This window comes from Curcuma longa, chromosome 17 (genome assembly GCF_044706935.1).
Source record: "Curcuma longa cultivar G26 ecotype Majalengka, Jawa Barat chromosome 17, ITB_CL_G26_1.1, whole genome shotgun sequence".
NCBI classification, from domain to species: Eukaryota; Viridiplantae; Streptophyta; class Magnoliopsida; order Zingiberales; family Zingiberaceae; genus Curcuma; species Curcuma longa.
In genome coordinates, this window is record NC_133877.1 from 6,974,034 (window position 1) to 6,996,762 (window position 22,729).

General features: G+C 35.5%; 3 protein-coding genes across 3 annotated transcripts; 1 reads left to right on the top strand and 2 right to left on the bottom strand.

Moving 5' to 3' along the window:
- Window positions 1-3,974: 3,974 nt before the first annotated feature.
- LOC141811628 (ferrochelatase-1, chloroplastic-like) lies at window positions 3,975-8,636 on the bottom strand. Its single transcript, XM_074699650.1, has 10 exons — window positions 8,515-8,636; window positions 7,981-8,091; window positions 7,526-7,874; window positions 6,632-6,775; window positions 6,350-6,451; window positions 5,922-6,025; window positions 5,669-5,795; window positions 4,706-4,858; window positions 4,474-4,574; window positions 3,975-4,400 (listed from the first exon to the last, which is right to left on the bottom strand). Exons 2-10 carry the CDS (start codon window positions 8,058-8,060, stop codon window positions 4,100-4,102), a joined length of 1,461 nt encoding a protein of 486 aa, XP_074555751.1. The 5' UTR covers window positions 8,061-8,091; window positions 8,515-8,636; the 3' UTR covers window positions 3,975-4,099.
- A 2,795-nt stretch (window positions 8,637-11,431) lies between these two features.
- Window positions 11,432-13,830, bottom strand: LOC141811670 (uncharacterized; the record flags this gene model as incomplete). The annotated part of the gene is made up of 2 exons (XM_074699699.1): window positions 11,432-12,003; window positions 12,938-13,830. Coding segments are annotated over 2 exons (1,359 nt in total), but the record flags the coding sequence as incomplete, so codon positions are not given.
- A 1,073-nt stretch (window positions 13,831-14,903) lies between these two features.
- LOC141811787 (signaling peptide TAXIMIN 1) lies at window positions 14,904-15,651 on the top strand. The gene is made up of 2 exons (XM_074699842.1): window positions 14,904-15,210; window positions 15,352-15,651. The coding sequence occupies exons 1-2, from the start codon at window positions 15,098-15,100 to the stop codon at window positions 15,473-15,475; spliced, it is 237 nt and encodes a 78-aa protein (XP_074555943.1). The 5' UTR covers window positions 14,904-15,097; the 3' UTR covers window positions 15,476-15,651.
- The last annotated feature ends 7,078 nt before the right edge of the window (window positions 15,652-22,729 follow it).

Consider the following 22,729-nt stretch of genomic DNA (forward strand, 5'->3'; position numbering starts at 1 on the left):
CGCGATTGCGGGAGGAGCCGGTGCCACCGGAGGCGGCGCTGAGCGCTCGCTAGATTGCGGCCGTGGGAGCGGATGCGAGGCGGCGCTGAGTTTGCGGGAGGACCGCGAGGAGAAGACTGAAGACGATCGCGGGTCACGGACTCACGACCGTGGGAGGAGGAGGAGGCGGTGTCGGCGTGTCGCGATTGTGGGAGAGGAGAGGCGGTGGATCGGGTTTTTTTTTTACCGAGTAAGACTGGGCCATGGCCCAGGTTGGCCCACCAGTAGCTCCGCCTCTGCCCTGTGCATGCAACGATCGAGCACGCGCAGCAGCTAGGGCAAGCTCAAGAGAGTGTGGCAACATCTGAAAGGCATGACAGCTGACCTTAAAAATCTCCAACGAAAGCACAAACGAAACTACCAGCATAATTAGGGGCACGAGGAAGAATACGATCCCATCACGATCATCTCCCAGCTGCTCCGGTGCAACAACCACTACTGCAACAACTATGACAAGAACGGCAATGGCGATCAACGACAGCAGCGGAGAGCAGCCACAGAAACGAGAGAAGGCGTTCTAGAAAGAGAGAGAGAGAGAGATGAGATGATGGGGAGTTCGGAGGAACAGCGTTTTCAGGGAGCCCACTGTTATGTGTTGATGGGGCGATATCATCAAGTGATAACAGACACACTCGATCACTTCACTTTAGTACACGCCCATCGAGATCACAACCCACAAATTTAATTCAAATTCATATTCAACATGAAACATTTAATCCACGGTTTTGATACCATCAGCTAGCCACCAGCAACAAAGAGTCAATTAACATCAGAGCTCAGTTAGGAAGTAGGGTTAGAATTAGGGTTAGGTATTTACAGGTTAGGTCACAATTAGGTTTAAACACAATCTATTCACAAAAGGGGGGTTTTGGTGTCGTAAGTGAAACAAACAGCAAAACAATCAAACAGCAAAGCAGGATTAAGCAAAACAGATGACAATGGTTTCATAAGAGGAGTTCTTCCCTCTCCAACCGGCATAGAACAGGGACCTCAGCAAATCCGGTTGAGTTGCACCCACGGGACAGCGAACCTTGCTGGAGCAATCCACCCACAGCATGACACAATCGGAGAAGACGCAGGCTCGGGTCCTCAGACGCTGGTCTGATGCCCTGCTGAATCACAGACAAAACAATCAGGAAAAGGAACTGAAAACTAACCCTTACCTGGCCCCATTTCCAGTGACAATGGCTTCGAAGACGATCGGCGACCTCTGTTGAACCACAGATAGAGTCTGGTGGAACCCTGCTAAACCACAGACAGGACCAACAAACTCCGGTGCTTCCGAGGAGGTGGAGGATGGAGCTGTCACCGGCTGCCATCGCTGGAGAACAACTCACAACGGCGTAGCCAACGACAGAGGGGAAAGAAGAAGAACTGTCGGAGCTCAAGGCAGAACCCTCAGCGGTGTCGATGCTCGGCAATCGGAGGTAGTGCGCCCTTGCTTTGCGCTGATCGGAAGGAGGAAGGGGACAGCAGAGCGCGCGACGGGGCTCAGGATCGCGGCGGCGACGAGGAGAAGGATGAACAGTGCTCGCGATTTGGGAAGCACTGTAGCTTCCCAAAATCGCGAGTGAGCCCCTTCTCTGTTGTGAGCCGGCTTTTCCCTTTTACAGCCTTCAGTGAACCGGCACTGGAGAAATCTGATTTGAACCAAATTTTATTAAACCTAATCAAATTTGATTGGGCTTTGATCTGTAGTGGGTTTGAACCATTGATTTAGGCTGAACTGAATTCCATTAAATCGTACTATGCATTGGATTGGGCTGATATCAACTGAACCAAATTTGATTTGAACTCATTTTGAGTCTGATTAAATCTGGTTGAGTCAAATTGAATCCATTTTGAGCCCAACTCGAACCAAGATTCATTTTTCTTCCAAATTGGACTTCCAAATATTATTTTCTTTCTCCTAAATTCCTGCATAATTAAATACCCAAATTAATATCCATAAATTCCTATCAATTAATGAAAATTATAATAAAGACCACAAATTCATCCAAGATAAAGAATTAGCCCAAAAATCCAATTTATAACATGAAATATAATTTTAAAAATAGCCCAAAATAATCCTAATTTACTCGGTACAAATGCAAGTTATCAATAGGCCACTAAGGATTTATTATGACAATTCTACAATTGTATTCTTCTCAAAGAATGATAATACTCGAAAGAAGCAAAACATATGGATTTAAAGTATTTGGCAGTCAAAGAAGAGATACAAAAACAAAGGATGTGCATTAAACATATAAGTACAAGGTTAATGATAGCAGATCCATTAACTAAAGGATTGCCATCCAAGATCTTTAAAGAACATATTGAAAGGATGGGTTTAGGTGACAAGTCCTTACTAATGTGATTGTGATAGTATAACTTGTATTATGTAAACATCTTTGAATTCGTTATAGTTATGTTTTTGTATGTATAATGTCATTTGTATTGAGGTATATACATTTTGGTTATTTTCAAAATGACATATGAGACTTTATGAAATATAAAGTGAAAGGTTATAGTGTTTCCTCAATTAAAGTGATAGTGAGTTGAGAAATTGTGATACATGGAAAGAATCACGTCATCAAATGACTTGTGCCTGCCATGATTCAATTTTTTCAATTCATTATGAAAGATGACTTGGTTAATTCAGATTATGGTACACTATTTGATGATGAATCACAAGTTGTGATTGATTTAATTCATAATCGGATTAAATCGGAAAAGAGTGGAGATCTCATAGCATGAGCCAAGTGGGAGATTGTTAGATTATTTTAATAATCTATTTTGTGGCTCATGTAAATTATAGTTATATTGACCTTATATTAAAGTGCTTAATGTGATGATTGTTAAGCATAAAAGAAATAAAGTTAATTGAGTTTTAATTCTCTCTCCTTAACCTTATAAAGCTATATAAATTAAAGTTGAAGAGATGTGTGTGGAGAGGTATGTTTAAAGAGATGTATTTAAAGAGACATAACTCTTTAAACACGTCCCTTTCTCACTATAAAAATACATTACCATACATTCTTGTGAACATATCAACATATCAATCACTCTCTCCCTCTCCATCTCTATATCATCAAAGAGAAAATCAAGGCAAAAGATTTAAGGGGAGAAAAGCGACATTCAATAAAGCAAAGCATACACATACAATGGATCAAGGTTAGTATATTATGTAAATTTTTCATTATAAAAGTAAAGGTTAAATAAACAACGTTATAATGGGATTAAGTATAGAAACATAAAGTAATCATTTCTGGATTTACAATCTAGACCGAGACTTTAAGGCAGCTTCTTCTTGGTTCTGATACACAACCCATTCAAACCGGCATCACTTTTACGACTGACAGGTATTTTAATTCCTTTGTTGTGAAAGAAACAAAAAAATGTGATAAAAAGTACTATATTAAGATTAATGTGGTTTTATTTAGACCTAACTACATTGAGAAACTCAAGACTATATGATAATAGAGAAAAATAACATATAGAAGAAATATTATCAAAGTTATCATGTGTGTATCGCAAAACCATTCATTTTTCTTCTTTGTAGATTTCAGAACAAAGGTCGCTATATGCATTAGATAATTTTTTTATTAACTATGATAAAAAAAATTATACTATCCTTAATAAAAAAATAAATCACTTTTACCAGCTTAAAGTGTATTGCTCAAGAATTGTTATGTGCGTGTTAAATTATTAATACAGCAAAAAATTAATGGAAGAAAAAAAATTCTGTTAAGTTTCTTTAACAAAAGAACAGTATTATTTAGTATACGATTAAGTGTTGACAACCAATTCAATATGATGTTTATGTTACACTAACCCGTAAGTATAAACTCGGTTAATCTCCTAAAGAAAAAGGAAAACACAATATTGAAAGAAACGGAATCAGTACATTGTTGATTCCATTTACTATTCTCATTTATCCAGAATATTAACCCTGCTGAAGTCCTTCACCGTTTAACAAGATGTTTCTTCAATTAATTGAGATATTGAAGGAAGATGAGGCTCACCTCTAAAGCTAAGGAGGCATAGAATGTTAAACCAAAAACAAGATTTCAGAAAGTTTCTAGAATGCAGAGAACACTCTGAGCGACAATAACAGCAGAAATGCAAAGATTAAGCTGACTTGCGACTTAATTGCACAAGGCGCAGGATCCGGATCGCCTCCAGCTTCCATGGACGAGTTCCTGTTCGATATCAAAGCAGAGGGTAGGGCTTCAATGACAGCATCAGCTAAATCAGAGATGAACTTAGGGTTGCAGCACAGAGCAGGCACCCTGTCCCAGTTCTCAATGCCTGACTCGAGGGCCAAATGCTTGTACTCCATATCAATCTCTTCCAGTGTTTCAATGTGTTCACTTACAAAACTGTAATAACACGAAATCTGAGTGCTTGAGTTAAATATCACTTGCTTACCACTTGATGGATAGAATGTTATACCTTACAGGGACTACGAGGAGGCTCTTCACTGCTTGCTGACCAAGCTCGACGATCACTTCATCAGTGTAAGGCTTCAGCCACTGAGCAGGACCAACTCGGCTCTGACAGATTTGAAAATTGATGAGCACTTTCAGAAACAACCATAACAGGGATGCAAGTCGATCAAAAACAGGGAAACTTATCAAATGAATTTTAACAGTCCCAACGGAAGTACTGAATTAAAGTTCAATACCTGATAAGCAAGAGTGTGCTCGTTGTTAATTCCTCTAAATTTTAACTCAGCCATGATCAAAGAGATGCAGTCCTCCATCTGATCTCGGTATGGGTCTCCTGCATCTTCAACATAACTCAGCGGGACAGCATGCGCACTGAAGAATATCATAACCTACAATTTTAAAACATATAGAGTCAGTAATCTGAGATATGTGCAACCAAAAACAGAGCCTTGCTACTATGACAAATAAAAGATACAAACATGGAGCAGGATATTGAATCGATAGCATAATGGATCATTTTGTCAGCAACTAGTCAGCCTTCTAAGTCATCTAGCACATTGTTTCCATCTAACCTTAATTGAATAAGCTGTAAAATTGCACAATAGTGGCAGCAAAAGATGTTCAATTTTTTATATATAGAATTACAAACCATACACTAATGCAGGACCTTAGTGTTTGCTAAACATCAGCAAAACCTTTAAGGCGGTTTTGAAGGTCAGGATCTGTCTGTACTTCTTCGTTACATTATCTAGTCTTGATTCAACATCCAATTCGAATTTGTTGCATCTCTTCATTTACAATGTCAAAAGCTTTTGCCCAATGCATGTTTGGGTCAATCTTTATTCACATCTACCAATAGCATCACATCAAATGCCCCCTAGAGTCTAGTTAAATTTTGTTAATTTCATTCATGCATACATAATATTGAGATAGAGATACTTTCTCGGCAAAGCCGAGGCAATGCCCTCCTCCGTCGTGGCCAACTGCAGCTTCTCAATTTACCTCCTCACAGATGGTCGTGGGGCCGACCGTGTAGAGCCGCTGGAGTGGCGGATTCCACCTTTTGCCAAAGAGATAGAGATACTTTGCCAACATGTTGAGATAGAGATATAAATTTAATTTTACAAAATGAAATTGCTACCTGTAGCATACATAATATTAGAAGATGCATCAACCATGTCAATGTCAACATGGAGTACCTCCTCAGGTTTGGAGAATCTTTGCAGCTTTTTTTCTATTGAGTAAGCCATTGACTTGATATAGCCTTCCCGATGATACCATGACTCAATGATAGAAATGGGCAAGCTTGCGAAATAAGAATCTTCCCTGCAGTATAGTTAATGCTTAATAAACTCTTCTAACACAAGCCAAAATATTCTTTAACAGATTGAAGATTGATGCAAAAATGGATAAGAAATCAAAAGGTACCCAGAAATAAATAAGAATTGCTACCTGATAATGTTCTGAATGACACGGATGCTCGAACCACTAGTAGATATAGAGAATTGAGGATAAAGTGGAAGCACAACTAGTTTTGTTATTTTATCCTTTTTTATCTGCAATATAAATACTAATCAGAATGGAATAACCAGTAGCAAGAGAACTAATGGAGTACACTAAAACAAGCACAATAGTTAACAATATGCACCAAAGGAGACATATACACTATTTATTATAAGGAATCCTACAATGCACAATTAGGGTTTGCAGAATGCATGATTATCACAAAAAGAACCAACAATAACGAAATTCTTTGCTATAAAGATAGCAGATAATTTCAAAAGTTTAACATTTACTGGTCGGCACTTTAGCTTGGAGACATTTCATCAGAAATACTAAGCACTTTTCAATTTACAAGCTTGCAAATTGCAATTACAAACCTGATTAAGAGCGTCCTCTGTGAAAGGATGCCAGTATCGCATTCCAACGTATACATTAACATCAAGATCCTTATCTTTGAGGTCAAGTTTTAATGCTCGTGCCTGAAAATTTCTCCATCCAATCAGCTTTCTATTGGAGGATTCTTAGAGGAAAAATGAGTCATTTAGGTTCCTGATACATAAAACACTCCCAAGGAAACTGGCTCAAGTAGATTTAAAGATCATAGCGCCTTCAAAACAAAGGGAAAACCAAATGAAGAAAAGTTAAACATAACTACATACCTGGTCGTCAGTTATCTTTCGCAATGGTGACCCACCACCAATAGCAGCATAACCCTTCTTACTTTTAGGAGCTCTGGAAACTGATATTAGCTGTGCCAATGGTTGCTGAAGAAACTGGAATAATCTAGGAAGTCGTATAATATCCTAATACATAAAACAGGGAATTGAACTCTTAGATAAAACCACAGAAAATTAGGCATTAATAGAAACATATTTTGTTCAGCATGAATGGGAGATCTTCAAATTACTCTTTGACTGTGTCCACCACGCCATCCTCTTTGTCCAGCTTCATCAAATTTGCTCTCTAATATATAATGTATTTTCTTTTCCTACACTTCTGAAGCATTACATGATAAACTTTGTGAATTTGTTTATTTCAATCTCTATTTTGCAATTGAAGATTAAGGAATTGGAACTTTGGAACTTTGTGAACTGTGCGTAAACTCTAAAACCTGGACTAGTCAACTCGAGGCAAGGATCTCAATATGTTACCTACAAGAAAAGGCTAATTGAGAAAACCTCATGGAACAACTCATATTTAAGGTTATATATTGACCATGAATTTTTCCTATTCAATATCCCTGTAAGATCCAAAATCAGGATTACAACTCATAGGTAGGTGCATTATCTGAAGCATAACATGCTAAAATCAACATGTATAACAAATTATTAAATAATGAATAAGAACCAAAAATTCTAGTCGGTAAGGCTTAGTTTTCCAAACTATTATTTACCCAGATACTAAAAAGACACTATCAATTTGAAGTTGATTTTTATTAGAACAATTAAATCAATCGAAACTCAGGAACTTACGGTTCTATCATACACGTAGGTGTAACCTGGGGAGGGCTTTTGTTAATTATTTGTGAGTCAGACGTCGATACATTGACTTACTGGATCAGCAAATAGATTGAAAAGGAAAGGTTGAACATCACTGAGTGTCTCTGGACCTCCAAGATTCAGCAATAGAACTCCTACATTTTCTTGCCCAGAAATTGGAACATCACTACGAATTCTACCACCATGGGTGATTGTTTTAGCAGAACAATTTGTTATTCCAGGTAGGTTATGCCTTTTCGAAGGCATATGAAGAGTTTTAGCAAAGTTGGCATTGTTGACATCACAAACAATATTGGAATGTGCTGATAACACCAGCAGTCTATCAGTTTCTCGACGGCCATTATCCAAGAACTTGATATTGACTTTTGCGTAGCAGATGGAAGTCCTTCCATTGACTTTTGACCTATAGATGAATTGACTTAGTATAACTGTATAAGGAGTCACTCCGTGTAAAATAAACTATATAAGAAGAGGTAGAATCGATCAACACACTGAGAAAAGACACTCACAAACTGAATGAGCTGACAATTCTTTGGTTCCTAACATTGAGGAGCCTGGTCTGAGAAACTGGAAAATCCACAGCTTCCATCGTTTAAGCAAGAAGCAATTCAACACCCACCCTGAATCAAAGTAAGTAAGAAAGAACACTCCCTATCAGATATGTCAATTGAAACCATCTGGAATACATAAGTGATGGTGGCTACGATCGGAACTTTAAAACAACGTAAGGTGAACGATTACGAAAGAACTGCAGTTCCTAACAAAATATCCTTCGATAAAATGCATCAAAGACAACCAGACCAGATCATTCCCTGCGCCAGTTTATTTCTCCTGTATAAATCTCAAAGCAGGCACTCATGCTCGTCGATTTGCACTTCGAGGAAACAGAACACATGCATATTGCCAAACGTGCAATGCAACGATTTAAGCTGTGATAGGTCCACAACTTCATTGACACGATGATTTATGATTCAAACAGAACGACATCATCATGAAGCAGCACTGTTCGGCCGACGAGAGACGGAGAAGGCGGCAGGACGCACCTTGTAGTCAGAAAACCGGACGACAATCGAGGAGAGATCCAAGAATCACGGAACACGATGATGGATCCGGCACTTCGTCTGGTGAAGGAGTCCAGCGTAGCCGTTGGCCGGAAAGCCAAGGGGAGAGCCGGCGTCGCGGCCACGGAAACGATGACGGTTCCTTCTTTGCGTCGTAGGGAGGCAATCGGGGAGTTCCTACGAACTCGAGTCCCTGACCTATTCGATCCCCACAAACATATCGCACCGATATACCTGCCTTATTATTGGTTAAGCTAAGTGGTACCCGGGTCTCCTCTCCTTCCCTTGTCGAAGTGGTTAGGTCAGCGGAGCAAGTAAAGGAACAAATGATCGGCCTACTTGAGCCGAGACAGCGAACAGCAATTCAGAGAAGTTAGCGGAAGTGCTTTGCTTGACACGTAAGCTTTCAAAGATTCTAGAAAGCTTTAAAAGCCCACTGATGCGGAGGAACGGTTTTTAATTGGCTGCATTCCTGGGCCACCCATGTCTTTTCCAAATTTTCACTCAGTTCGCTGCCAACCTTTAAAGCAGGTGATGGCGACGGGTAGCGTTCATGAGTAGCATAGATATAAGTAGGCAAGATGCGGAGAAAATAAAGTAGGCAAGATGCGTCTCCGAAAGGTAAATTTCTTTCCCCCCCCCCCCCCCCCCCCCCCCCCTCTGACACCCCACCCCCTCCCTTCTTCTCTCTCTCTCCCATGTAAATGACAGCATTACCCTTTCTTCTTTGTTTTTAATATATATATATATATATATAAGTATTTAATATATATATATATATATATATATATATATATAACTAAATAAAAATTAAATTATATATATATATATAATTTAATTTTTATTTAGTTTTATTTTTAAATTAATTTTATTTATTATTTTTTCATTAATACTTATATATATTTTTATTTTATTTAATTTTTATTTAGTTTTATTTTTAAATTAATTTTATTTATTATTTTTTAAATTTTATTTAATTTTTATTTAGTTTTATTTTTAAATTAATTTTGTTTATTTTTTAATTTTATTTAATTTTTTAAATTAACACCCATTTCCGTTTAAATTACCACCTTCAACCCCTTAACACATGTCAAAATCTCCCCTCCCCTTAAATTACCCATCCTTCAACTCTTGACACATGTCAGAACCTCTCCTCCCCTTAAATTACCCACCTTCAAATCTTGACACATGTCAGAACCTCCCCTCACCTTAAATTATCCACCCTTCAACTCTTGACACATGTCAAAACCTCCCTCCTCTTAAATTACCCATCATTCAACTCTTGACACATGTCAGAATCTCCTCTCCCCTTAAATTACCCACCCTTAAACTCTTGACACATGTCAGAACCTCCCCTCCTCTTAAATTACCCACCCTTCAACTCTTGACACATGTCAGAACCTCCTCTCACCTTAAATTACCCATCCTTCAACTCTTGACATATGTCAGAATCTCCCCTCCCCTTAAATTATTAACTCCTAAAATGTATAACTAAAAAGAAACAAAAGATTATAAACATATAAAAAATTATTCAAAAAAATAAAACTGATAAAAAAAATTTGATAAAAAAACTGATTAATAAAAAAATAAAATTTAAAAATAATAAAGTAAAAAAATGAAAGTATTATGAAAAACATAATAAATAAAATTAATTAAAAAATAAAAAATATATAAAAATAAAAAATATAATAATAAAATTGATTAAAATAAAATTTATATAAAATTCTAAAAATAAAGTATTGATAACAAATAATTAATAAAATTGATTAAAAATAAAACTAAATAAAAAAAAATTGTATCGATGAAAAAAATAATAAATTAAATTAATTAAAAAAATAAAATTAAAAAAAATAAAAAATATATAAGTATGAAAGTTATTTTTAAATAAAATTAATTAAAAAAACAAAACTAAAAGAAAATTTAAAAAATTAAAAAAATAAAAAAGAAAAGGGGTAGAAGTGTCATTTGATAAGGAAAGAGAAGGAGGTGGGAGGGGAGCTGTCAAATCGGGGAGGGGGGAAAAGCAGCTCTCCTCCGAAAGCAAGCACTGGGCATGGCCACCAATCACGGAGGAGGCGACTGCTGATGTCATGTCTGGCCCAAGAAGCTTCCAAAAGGGTTACAGTGATCCATCAAATCAATCGCCTCGGTTCGGGCCGGATATGTATCTTATCTGCGTTAATAGTAGGCTTCCGTACGAGAATACACAGGTACAATTTTATATGTATCTTCGCAATCCTGAGTTTTCTATATTCACTAATGCTACCGTAACAGTCGTCGTGTCTTAGTACACAAAGAGATGGCCTGAAACATCATCTTTTAAGTTAGCCGTGCAAGAGTTGATCAAACAGGAACTTTTGCCACGACCAAACCTATGTACATGTGGACCAACTAGTGTCTAGAGGTGCTTATTTTGGTATCAATGTCATTTTAATGTCGGATAAAATAATCGATTATTTTGGAGATAAAAATTTAGATAAAAATTACAAAGAAAATAAGAGATAAGAGAAAATAGAGAAAAATAAGAAATAAGAGGGAAAAAAAGAGTTTGATTCTAAAATAATTAAACAACCATTTAAATAGATTAAAATTTTAATTTATAAAAGATGAAAATACTCCTGAACTTTAAAATTAAAAATTATTAAAAATAGTAAAAAAAATATTTAGAATTTTTGAATAGACACCAAATGATTTTTTAATCCAAAATTGACTTGTTACAGATTCTACCTCGTAATAAATATAGACTTTTAAAAGAATTTATCACAAATGACGTTTCTTTCTAATACTCAAGCAAAAAATTATAACTAATTGAAACTCGACTCCTTTTACATCACATCTTGAAAATGAAAAAATAGAAGGGGCCGGGGAAACATTGCTGATAAACAGGTTGAGATCTCAGTTTAAAATAGGAGTTGTATTTATTCACATTCCATCTATATAAAAAAGAATTAGACGTGGAAGACTATCAATATAATATTTTACATCTTTGTTGATTCAGATATGCTTCAAATGTTATGATAATTAAAGCCGATAGTCCAGCCAAGGAGCAATCCAATGCCAAGCAAACCCAACCCCACCGAGAAGGCGACAGTGTATCTCCCTATGTTACATTTGTTCCTCTTCCTCCCTTTCTTGTCTCTGGCGGATAGCAAACCCTGCAAAGGCATCCAAGGAAGTAGGGGGACAAGAGTTGATATCTGCTCCTCTGATAGCTTGAGTTGCAGAGATAAGTTCTCCAGCTGTAGTATATGTAGCCATTGCCTGTATGCAAATAGATGAGATGCTTGTCTAAATAACAGTTTGACCGCATGCTCCTTCTCCTTGTAAGCTTTTTGGGTTGACATTTCAGCTTCCCTGGCTCGCGTTTGGGAATGGCGAAGTGCCTCCAGTAGCTGAGCTCTCGTAGGGCCAGGTTTCTCAGTTGTCTGCTTGCTTTCAGGTCGTCTATTTTCTGCACAACCTCCGTGGTAACTGCATAAGACCACAAAATCTTACTACTAGCGTGAATCAATCCGAAGCTCATGACACTGCCTAAAGTTAACAAATTCATACACTTGATCAGTAGATTAAGGCCGAGCCTTTCCTTTGGATGTAAAACAAACCATTACATAAAGATGTAACAAACTAGTTTTAATCGGTTTGTATTGATTCTCAAACTAGTAAAAAGTAATGTTCAAAAGCTTCTCATGGCACACAAATAGTTCTAATGAATTTCATGATGAGCATAGTATATGCAGTGGTCAAAGGAACTGAATAATACGTAAGTGTGTTCTTCGTGATACCATAATTTGTATTCTCAAAGAAAGATCCAAGATGTTGAGGAGTATTACTTGGATTTAATTTTAAACATTAACACACAGAACTGCTAAGGAATTTGAATGCCTAGAAATGAACAATATAAGCGTAGAAAAGATCATATCCATGGATTCTAGTTTTGCTCCTGGAGACACAGGGCATATTTACAACTCAACTAAAATATAAAAATTGATCCAATAACTTGTTAGGCTTAATCGCTAACCTAAGATGTCTAAATATTAACAACTTGCTCCTTGAAGCAAATATTGTAATCCTAATGTTTTATGTACAAATCTAACCAATAGAATTTTTTCATATTCTTGGTCACAAATCTATATAAACTAGAAGATTGTATCTTTAATCTTGATTTTATCCATCAGGTAAGTTAATGGTATTAGGAAATGATACCATCACACTAAACTCAAAGTTAGTTCAAGTAGAAATAAGCTAAGTAATCTGATATAAGAACCATGGACTTTTACTAATCAAGAAAGGAGTTGTGCATCCTATTAAAATTAATCGAGGTTAGTTCAAGTAGAAATGCACTAATCAATCTACTAAAACAATCAGAGTTTCACTGATTAAAAAAGGAGTTGAAAAGAACCCTTGCCTGTACAATTTCCTTGAATCGTTTTGCCCATAGCATCTCCGACGAGGTGGTATATCCTTGTTGTCGAGTCTCTCAGGACTAGGAGCATTATGTGAATACTCATTGGCATCACACATGCCTGTTGTAGGGTTTCTATCAAGTGGTGATTGAAACACTCCATTGCCAGCTGCTTGGTTGTTGACACCAATTATCTGTGTGGGTTTAGGCAGATCACAATTCTCAATGTGAAGCAATGATTTTTGTGCTACCAACAAATACAGGTCATCTTTATCTGTAGAACGCCACCATGGCTCAGACTTGTTAAAAGCATCCCAAGGTGATCCAAGTTCCGACGCTTTGTCTATTCTTCTAGATGACAATTGCTCATCCGGCTTCAAAACTAAAAGTTCTTCTTCCTTGTAAGCAAAGTTCATGTCTGCTTTCCGTTTTAGAGGCTGTTGAGGATAGTTGGTTGTCATCGATATCTCTTTCACCAAAGTTTTAGAATTGTTCTTCATGAGAATATCTGTCGATACCATCCGAGGAGATTCCAGAAAACACTCTTCCTTTTTAAGAACATCATCAATAGCGTCAAATGGAAAAGGGTTCCCATCAAACTTTGATGCTGGTGATATAGTTTCCAAACTCTCGTCGTTAGTTTCATGTTCTAAGGAGCTTAGATGGCTGAAATTAATGTCTTTCAGGCACCCAATGTTGGGTTGCAGCTGAAGCCACCATTTTGTTTCAAATGAATTGTTAAAAGGATTAATGACATCTGGGACAGAAGTTGTATCGGCACCACTTGAATCATGTTTTTCGGTAGATGACGGAGAAGAAGCCAACGTAGCATCTTCAGGGACTGGACTGCAGTGCGGTGCCAAAGAACCCTTGCTTTGACAGCCGCCATTAATGGCTCATCTTCTCAAAATAGTTGCTTTGTCACCAAACTACCAAACAGAACAAGAAAACAAACTACTTAGAGGCTTTTCTGATCTAAAAACTATAGATTACAACCGATACTATCTCAATTAAGCCAACGAGGCCAGTGGAAAATAAATTTACAAGTTGAGAAGACAATACCACAACAGGATCAATTGGAGTATAAAGACCCGAATAGAGAATTGTACTAACACGACATGCATGGAAGTTGATGATTTGGTATTGTGCCGAACAACCACCGCTGTTGCTTCCTGAAGACGATGCCCAAAAAACAGGATCTTGAATCGAAGGCGAGAAGAAAGAAACCACACAAAATCAATGAGGTCTACCGACTCCTTCCCCTACCTCATCACAGGCCTTTCCCAAATATAAAACCGCTACTTTAGTGGGTATCCATGAAATGTAGTTCCACTCGCTAAATCAAGTCGAAAAGATTACCAGCTTACGTGGTCTCCCCAAAACGTTTTAATTGTACGGTGTCACTAGACACGTCGGCCGGAGAAGAACTCGGGATGGACGTGCAAGTAAAAGAGATTCATGAGATATTCTTGCGTTCACTGAAATATCTTATGCTCAGCCGTTGATGGAGGCGGGAGCAGTCGGACAACCGTTGATCTATGGGATTTGTTCAGCTTACCTGTCGTAATCAATTCAGGGAACAGGCTCTTCACATGCGCGTGTGTCCAACTGGCTGTGGTTTAGACACGTGTCATACTCGGATGGCCGCACATCGTCGGCGGACATTGTACGTGCATCGTCGTGGGAAGTCTTGATTAACTGATGATTTCGTTGGGGTCTTATCGAGTTCTTTCGAGCACCTTGACTCGATAAAATTAGTAATGTTTGTGGAATTGTAGTTGAAAGATGTTCCATCCATTCAGTGACATTGACTTACTTATTGAGCCAAAATCCATACATGTTACTTATTGGGCCTGTTTCATTCCCGTACCCACGGACTAAAAGGCCCACCAAACTCGGACTGTTCGATGGCATCCAACTAGATAACGGCCGGTAAAGAGATCGCTAAAGCTCGACTAAACGACAATGGCGACGCTTCGTTTTCGTCTTTGACTTCGCCGCCAACTCACGCACACAGAAGTTTCCTTTTGCTTCCTTTCTCCTCCAGTCTCAACCATCCTCATCCTCCGCCACAAATCCAATTCTCCACTCGTTGCTTCCCAGTCTGCTGCTTCCGCCAGGATTAGGATCAAGGAGTCGAAGATCGAGGGAGAAAGAAGAAGGATGTGCTGCGACTGCGACTGCGAGTGCCGGCCGCTGGGTTGGCTGCTCGGCCTCCCCTTCGCCTTCCTCTCCCTCCTCCTCTCCATCGTCGGCGTCCTCATCTGGATCGTCGGGTACGTACCTTAGTCGAAAAACCCTAGCCACCCTTCCTCCAACATTCCTTTTAGTTCGTTCCTATCAGATCTGTGTTTTTAGGAATTCGATCTAAAACAGTCAATTGAATGGAAGGGCTTCTGGATTGAAACTAATTGCAGGTTGCTGCTTTCGTGCATCTGCCCCTGCTGCCTCTGTGTCACCATCCTGGTGGAGTTCGCCATCGAACTCATCAAGGCACCGCTCCATGTCATGAGGTGGTTCACCTCCCAGATCCCTTGCTAGTCTTGTTAGATCCATATCAAGGCGCCGCTCTACGTCATGAGGTGGTTCGCCTCCATGATCCTTTGTTAGTCTTGTCAGATCCATAATAGCTATAATATTATGGAGATGAATTGTGTTCTGGCGTTATGATCGTTGATTCATGTCAAGACGATGTTTTTATTTTTTATTTTTTATTATTTTTTTGTCTGTGCGATGATTCTTATCTTCCTTTCTGCTATGATCGAATTCCTTAATTCATGCAAGCGATGATATATTCTTATCTTCTGAGGCTGATTAATTTCCTTGTGAAAAAATAAGAAGTATCTATTAGTTGGCCAATCAAGTCCATTGGCGGTTTCGTGTCAGGATAAAGCATCTCTTCGATTAGGAATTTTGTTCTTTAGTAACGTGTTTTGGAGTGTAGTGTCTGTCAGAAACTCATTGTCCAATAATTTACAACTGTAGTTCCGAAAACTTATTATAGCAATCTGTACCACAAATCTAGAAAGCATCCTTGATTTTTATTTTTTTTATTTTGGTAGAAAACACTCCACACTGTATTTTTCTCACCTTCTTTATTTTTTTTCTACAAATAGCCAATGGTACATTAATTCATAAATTTTAAATACACCTAATTTAAAATGAGATGAACTCAAATGTTTTAGTTCATCTATATTTTAACTAAAAAATTGTTACAAAAACTTTTTTTAGGAATTTAAATAAAGTATTAATTTTTATTTTTAAACATTTTATGCTGTACTTACTAAATAGATTAAAACATTTGATCAAATTAAGATCAAATAATGATTTTTTTGCGAGCATTTCATGATAAACTCAACACCAAAGATGCTTCCTTAATTTATATTATGCTCTATTTGTTCATATGTTGCCAATTTTTTATTTGTTCATAGGTTGTCATCACGTGGGAGGAATATATTGAGCATCTCTTTTTATGATAAAAGTTGCAGTTTAGGTTTAACTAGTATGGTTGTTCTCTATATTTTTTGCAAATTTAAAATGTATAAAATATTTTAATTTTAATTTTAATTTGAAAACTTATATGTAATTTATTTACATCCAAATAAAATGAATTTTAAAAATAGGCCTACAATTAAATAGAAAAATTATATTACAAGTTCAAGACAATTTTCAATTAATTTCAATATAAATATTTATTCTAAATTTGGAATTATTAATTTAATTTCACTCTTATTAAGTCAATTTTATTTTTCCTTAATAGTATATTTTCAAATTATTTTTAAAAATAAATTACTTGAATTGCTTTAGGAATATAAATTCATTGTTTCTTAACTAGATCAATTTGTTCAAAATATAATTTGAATTTTAAAACTTTTGTAAAAAAGTAGTTGAAATTTATTAATTTTGCCCATAAAAAATAATTTTCTTAAGAGATTAATCATATCAATTTATGAATAGATTAAAAATATCAGTTATATTGAATTGCTACATATTTTAATTAAAATTATATTATAACATTGGAGTAATTTTGACTACATAATAGTAATTTTAATTAAGTTAAAAAGATATTTTAATATGATAATATTTGACACGCAATATTTCAAAATAATATTTTAGAAATTAAAAATAAAATGGAGTTTCAATTTAATTATTTTTAACATAGAGCACCTAGTGACAACAATAAAACTAAAAAAAAAAATACTTTTTAAAATTTTAACCTGAGTTATCTTACGACTATTATTTAATTAATTATTTGTTCATCTATTTTTTATTTTTAATCAGTAATATTTACATATGTATATAATAGATAGTTTATTTAGGATGATACTAAAAGGATGTTTTTTATATATTAAAAGGTTCTCTTATCTAATTTTCCAAATAATTTATATAAAAAATTTATTTTTAATAATAAAATTTTGAAAAATATATTTATAAATTTATTAAAAATATTATAATATTATCAACATTTTATTTGAAACTACTATCATTTTCGAATTATCAAATCACGTATCCATTCTCATTCTCTTTCCCATAATTAATACCCTCTTTTTCTTTTTACTATTCATTTGAATAAAAAAACTCTAAAACTCTTTATTTATTCTATTAAAAAAACTTAATCTCTCAACCCTCCTCCTTCATCTTCGTCTCGATGAGTTTTTTCCATTGTCTCCTTTGCCTCCGTCAAGCGGCGTAAAAAGATACAACAAGTCACCGACGACAGTTTAAGATCAAAGCTAAAGCTTTGAATCGATCCATGGTGGGCTATGAGAATCAGTGATGTTTCTGATTGAGATTTGGAAGAAGGCGAACGGTATGGAAGTAGTGGTGAGCTACGTCAAGGACATCGAGCTGTGACTTGGTCTACTGGGCTTCGATGTGTCAAATGAAGCTAGTCACGAGGGGTGAAAAATGAGAGCTTTTAGAGGATGAGATTGACTTCATCGATTCTTCTCTAGAGGATGACTCTGGCTGTAGAAGTGTTGGTGTGTCTTTGGTGGCAAGTAAGTTTTTGATTTTGGATCAAAGATGTGAACTTTGTATTTTAGGCCGGTTCTACTTTTTTCGACCGGTTGTTGTTTGATAAATTATCAAGGTGCAACCAAAGGCGGAGACAAAGACGAACACCGCTTGGTTGTTTGTGAAGGTTAGGCATGGACGAGGCTCCTTACTTAAGGAAGATTGACCGCAAGGTTTACAAGAGATACAAGGAGCTAATAGAGTTCTTGGATAACATGTTCAAATGATTTTTTCTAGGTAAGCAAGTATGATTTAATTGCTGCTACCATCACAAACTAATATGTGTTTGTATTTCTCAATAATTATTATTGTAAATTATTTATTCTTACATCTTTTGCAAGAGAAGTATCAAGAAAAGAATGTTACAATCGATGTGAATATGTCATCACTTACAAAGACAAAGTTGGTGACTTGATATTGGTTGGAGATATTCCTTTGGAGTGAGTGTCATTCACTAACTTGTATTGTTTGAGGAACTATTCTTTTTCTTGTGAATTAATAGGAATCTCTTTAATTGCTATTTGAATAATATTTATACTTTCTTGTAAAATACTAAAGATAATGAAAGGATTTGAGCCAAGAGGCCTAGAATCAATAAAGTAAGAAGTCAACGAGTTGTACAAAGAGATACAAATAGAACTTAATCATTTACTTCATGAAATTAATTGTTTTGTCCAAGTTCATAGACACTGAGCAAAAAAAGGAAAAATTGAAAGTGAATTTTAAATCACCTTATCATCCTTAGTCAGACAAAAAGTTAAAAATATGAAAAGAAAAATTATAAAATAAGATGTTAATCATTGTTCAAGGATGCATTTAACCGAGAATATCATACATGTTGTATATAAGATGTGATATTATTGTGTGAAAGAAAAGAAAACTATCAACTTGAGATGTGGAAAATGAGCGCTTTTGAAGGATGAGACCGACTTCGTTGATTCTTCGCCAGAGGATGACTCCAGTCGTAGTAGTGTCAGTGTGTCCCTGGTGGCGAAGAAAGTTTTTGATTTTGGATCAAAGATGTGAACTTTATGTGTTTTAGGGTGGTTCTATTTTTTTTGATCGGTAGTTGTTTGATAAAATGTCAAGGTGCAACCGAAAGCAGAGATAGAGACCAATGTCACCTAGTTATTTATAATGGTTAGTATGGATGAGACTCCTTACTTTGAGGAAGATTGACCTCAAGGTTTACAAGGGATATAAGGAGCTCACAAACAATGGTGGAGCCAACCCGGGTGATTTACTCGGGCTGATCCGAACTCTTGGGCTACGCCGACGGTATACCCTCGGGCTATTTCTTAATTTTTTTTCTCCCATCCTTAAATCCATTTTTTTTCTTCTCATCGCCGTCGGACCCCCCGGGCTATAGCCCGAGTAATGACAAACCTGGCTCTGCCCTTGCTCATAGAGTCCTTGGATAGTATGTTCAAATGATTTTTCCTAGGTAAGCAAGCATGACTTAATTATTGTTACCATTATAAACTGATATGTGTTTGTATTTCTTAATACTTGTTGTTGCAAATTATTGATTCTCACATCTTTTGTAGGAAAAGTATCAAGAAAAGAATGTTGCAATGGATGTGAATATGACATCACTTACAAAGACAAAGTTGATGACTTGATGTTGGTTGGAGATATTCCTTTGGAATGAGTGACATGCACTAACTTGTATGTGTTTGAGAAACTATTCTTTTTTTATGAGTTAATAGGAATCTTTTTAATTACTATTTGCATAATATTTATCTTTTCTTGCAAAAGATTAAAGATAAAATTAAAGGATCTGAACCAAGAGGCTTGGAATCAAGAAACAAGAAATCAACTAGTCATACAAAGAGATACAAATAGAACTTGAGCGTTTACTTCATAAAACTAATTATTTGTCCAAGTTTAGAGACGCTGAACAGAAAAAGGAAAGATTGCAAGTGGATTTTAGATCACCTTATCATCCCTAGTTAGACAAGAAGTTAAAAAATATGAAAATAAAAATTCCAAGATAACATGTTAAATGTTGTTCAAGCATGCATTATGTTGTATATAAGATGTGCTATTGTTGTGTGAAAGAAAAAAAAATTATTAACTTGAGATCTATTATTGTTTGTTTGATGTAAATTGATTTTGATATGTTATAAAATGATCTTGTTCTTTTATATGAAAAGATTTTATCTTAATCTATGTTGGTATGGAATTATTATTGTAAATTGATATTTGAAAAATTATCAGATGAGTACTTTTGTAAAATAGTCTTGGTTTTGACATATTAATAAATTCATTTGTGTATATTGTCGGTCAGTGAGCATGATCATTATGACCCTAATAATGAGCTTTTGATATCATTTCTCATGCTTGAATCAAGTTTAAAAAATTATTACTCTCAATACAATGTATCACATTGTTGTTTGAAGGCATGGATATATTTAGAAGTATTAGACAAGTATATAGGTCTTCGTTTGAAATCATGCTGAGTTAAACCCGAGTCAAAAGTTATGACCTATTAAAGTTTATCAAGTATACACGGTTCAACCCGAGTCAACCCTAAACCCGATTGTTACTAATGTTATTTACATTGTTGCTGGTCTACAGAAGATTGCGTTGTTAGTCTTCGGAAGACCAACAACGTGTTGTTAATCTTTTGATGACCAACAATAATATATTACTGATCTTCTGAATACCAGCAATATAGTCTTCTGCAAACCAACCATGTAGTTGTAGTGGCTACGGTTTCGTAGCTACTATAACATAAATGTTAAATCTTAAATTTTGAAAGATTATAACTTTTGACTCGGGATGAACCACAAGACGTACAATATATCAAATCGTAGATCTCTGAATGATCTTCGATTTGATATATTGTGAATCCCAGAGTTCAATCTGAGTCAAAAGTTATAACCTTTTAAAATTTAATATTCATATTATAGTAATTATGAAACCATAGCTGCTACAATTACGTAGTAGCTTGGTTGTAGTAACTATGAACCATAGCTGCTATAATGTGAATGTTAAACTCTAAATCTTAAGAGATTAAAATATTTGACTCAGGTTAAATCATGAGACACACAATATATCAAATCAAAGATCTTTGAATGATCTTCGATTTGATATATTGTAAGTCTCATAGTTCAACCCGAGTCAAAAGTTATGACCTCTCAAAGTTTAGAGTTTAACATTCACATTATAGTAGCTACGGTTTTGTACCTACTACAACTAAGATGTCTGTGGTTTGTAGACGACTGTGTTATTGGTCTTCAGAAGATCAACAACAATGTGTTACTGATCTTCAGAAGACCAGCAACAATGTATTGCTAATCGATTTGATATATTATAATATAAAATTTGAGAGATCATAACTTTTGATTTGAGTTAAATTATGAGACGTACAATATGTCAAATTGAAGATCTCTGAAAGATCTTTGACTTGGTATAGAGTTCAATCTGAGTCAAAAGTTATGACCTTATAAAATTTAATATTCATATTATAGTAATTATGAAACCATAGCTGCTACAATTACGTAGTAGCTTGGTTGTAGTAACTATGAACCATAGCTGCTATAATGTGAATGTTAAACTCTAAATCTTAAGAGATTATAATATTTGACTCAGATTAAATCATGAGACACACAATGTATCAAATCAAAGATCTTTGAATGATCTTCGATTTGATATATATATTGTAAGTCTCATAGTTCAACCCGAGTCAAAAGTTATGACCTCTCAAAGTTTAGAGTTTAACATTCACATTGTAGTAGCTACGGTTTTGTACCTACTACAACTAAGATGTCTATGGTTTATAGAAGACTGTGTTATTGGTCTTCAGAAGATCAACAACAATGTGTTACTGATCTTCAGAAGACCAGCAACAACGTATTGCTAATCGATTTGATATATTATAATATAAAATTTGAGAGATCATAACTTTTGATTTGAGTTAAATTATGAGACGTACAATATGTCAAATTGAAGATCTTTGACTTGGTATATTGTGCGTCCCATGATTTAATTTGAGTTAAAAGTAATAATCTCTCAAAGTTTAGGATTTAATATTTACATTGTAGCAATTATGAAATCATAGTTGCTACAACTATATATTATAATTTAAAAGGATATAACTTTTGATTTGGATTGAACCATGAGATGCATAATCAAATTGAAGCTCATATAGATATCTTCTATTTGACATATTATGCGTCCTATGATTCAACTCGAATCAAAAGTTATGACCTCTTAAAATTTATACTACAATATGTCAAATTGATTAGCAACATATTGTTGTTGATCTTCTGAAGGCCAACAACACAGTCTTCTGCAAACAATGGACATCTCAGTTGTAGCAGCTACAAAGTCATAGTTGCTATAACGTAAATGTAAAATTTTAAACTTTGAAAGGTTATAAATTTTAACTCAGGTTAAACCATAAAACAGATAATTTATCAAATCGAAGCTCATTCAGAGATCTTTGATTTGACATATTCCATGTCTCATAGTTCTACCCAAATTAAAAAGTTATGATTTCTCAAAGTTTACGTTATAATATGTCAAATCGATCTGCAACATGTTGTTGTTGGTCTTCTAAAGATCAACAACATATTATTTTTGGTATTATGAAGATCATCAATACGTTGTTGTTGATCTTTTGAAGACCACCAACATAGTCTTTTGCAAACCACGGACACCTCAGTTATAGCAGTTTACGAAACCGTAGCTGCTATAACGTAAATGTTAAACTCTAAATTTGAGAGGTCATAACTTTTAACTCGGGTTGAATCACAAAACACATAATATATC

Excerpts from the sequence above, each read along its gene's own strand:
- LOC141811628 (XM_074699650.1), bottom strand. The coding sequence starts at position 8,060 with ATGGAAGCTGTGGATTTTCCAGTTTCTCAGACCAGGCTCCTCAATGTT. Across the intron at positions 6,452-6,631 it reads GAAAGATAACTGACGACCAG|GCACGAGCATTAAAACTTGA; the intron begins GTATGTAGTTAT and ends AGAAATTTTCAG. Across the intron at positions 4,575-4,705 it reads AGCACACTCTTGCTTATCAG|AGCCGAGTTGGTCCTGCTCA; the intron begins GTATTGAACTTT and ends CAAATCTGTCAG.
- LOC141811787 (XM_074699842.1), top strand. The coding sequence starts at position 15,098 with ATGTGCTGCGACTGCGACTGCGAGTGCCGGCCGCTGGGTTGGCTGCTC. Across the intron at positions 15,211-15,351 it reads GTCCTCATCTGGATCGTCGG|GTTGCTGCTTTCGTGCATCT; the intron begins GTACGTACCTTA and ends AACTAATTGCAG.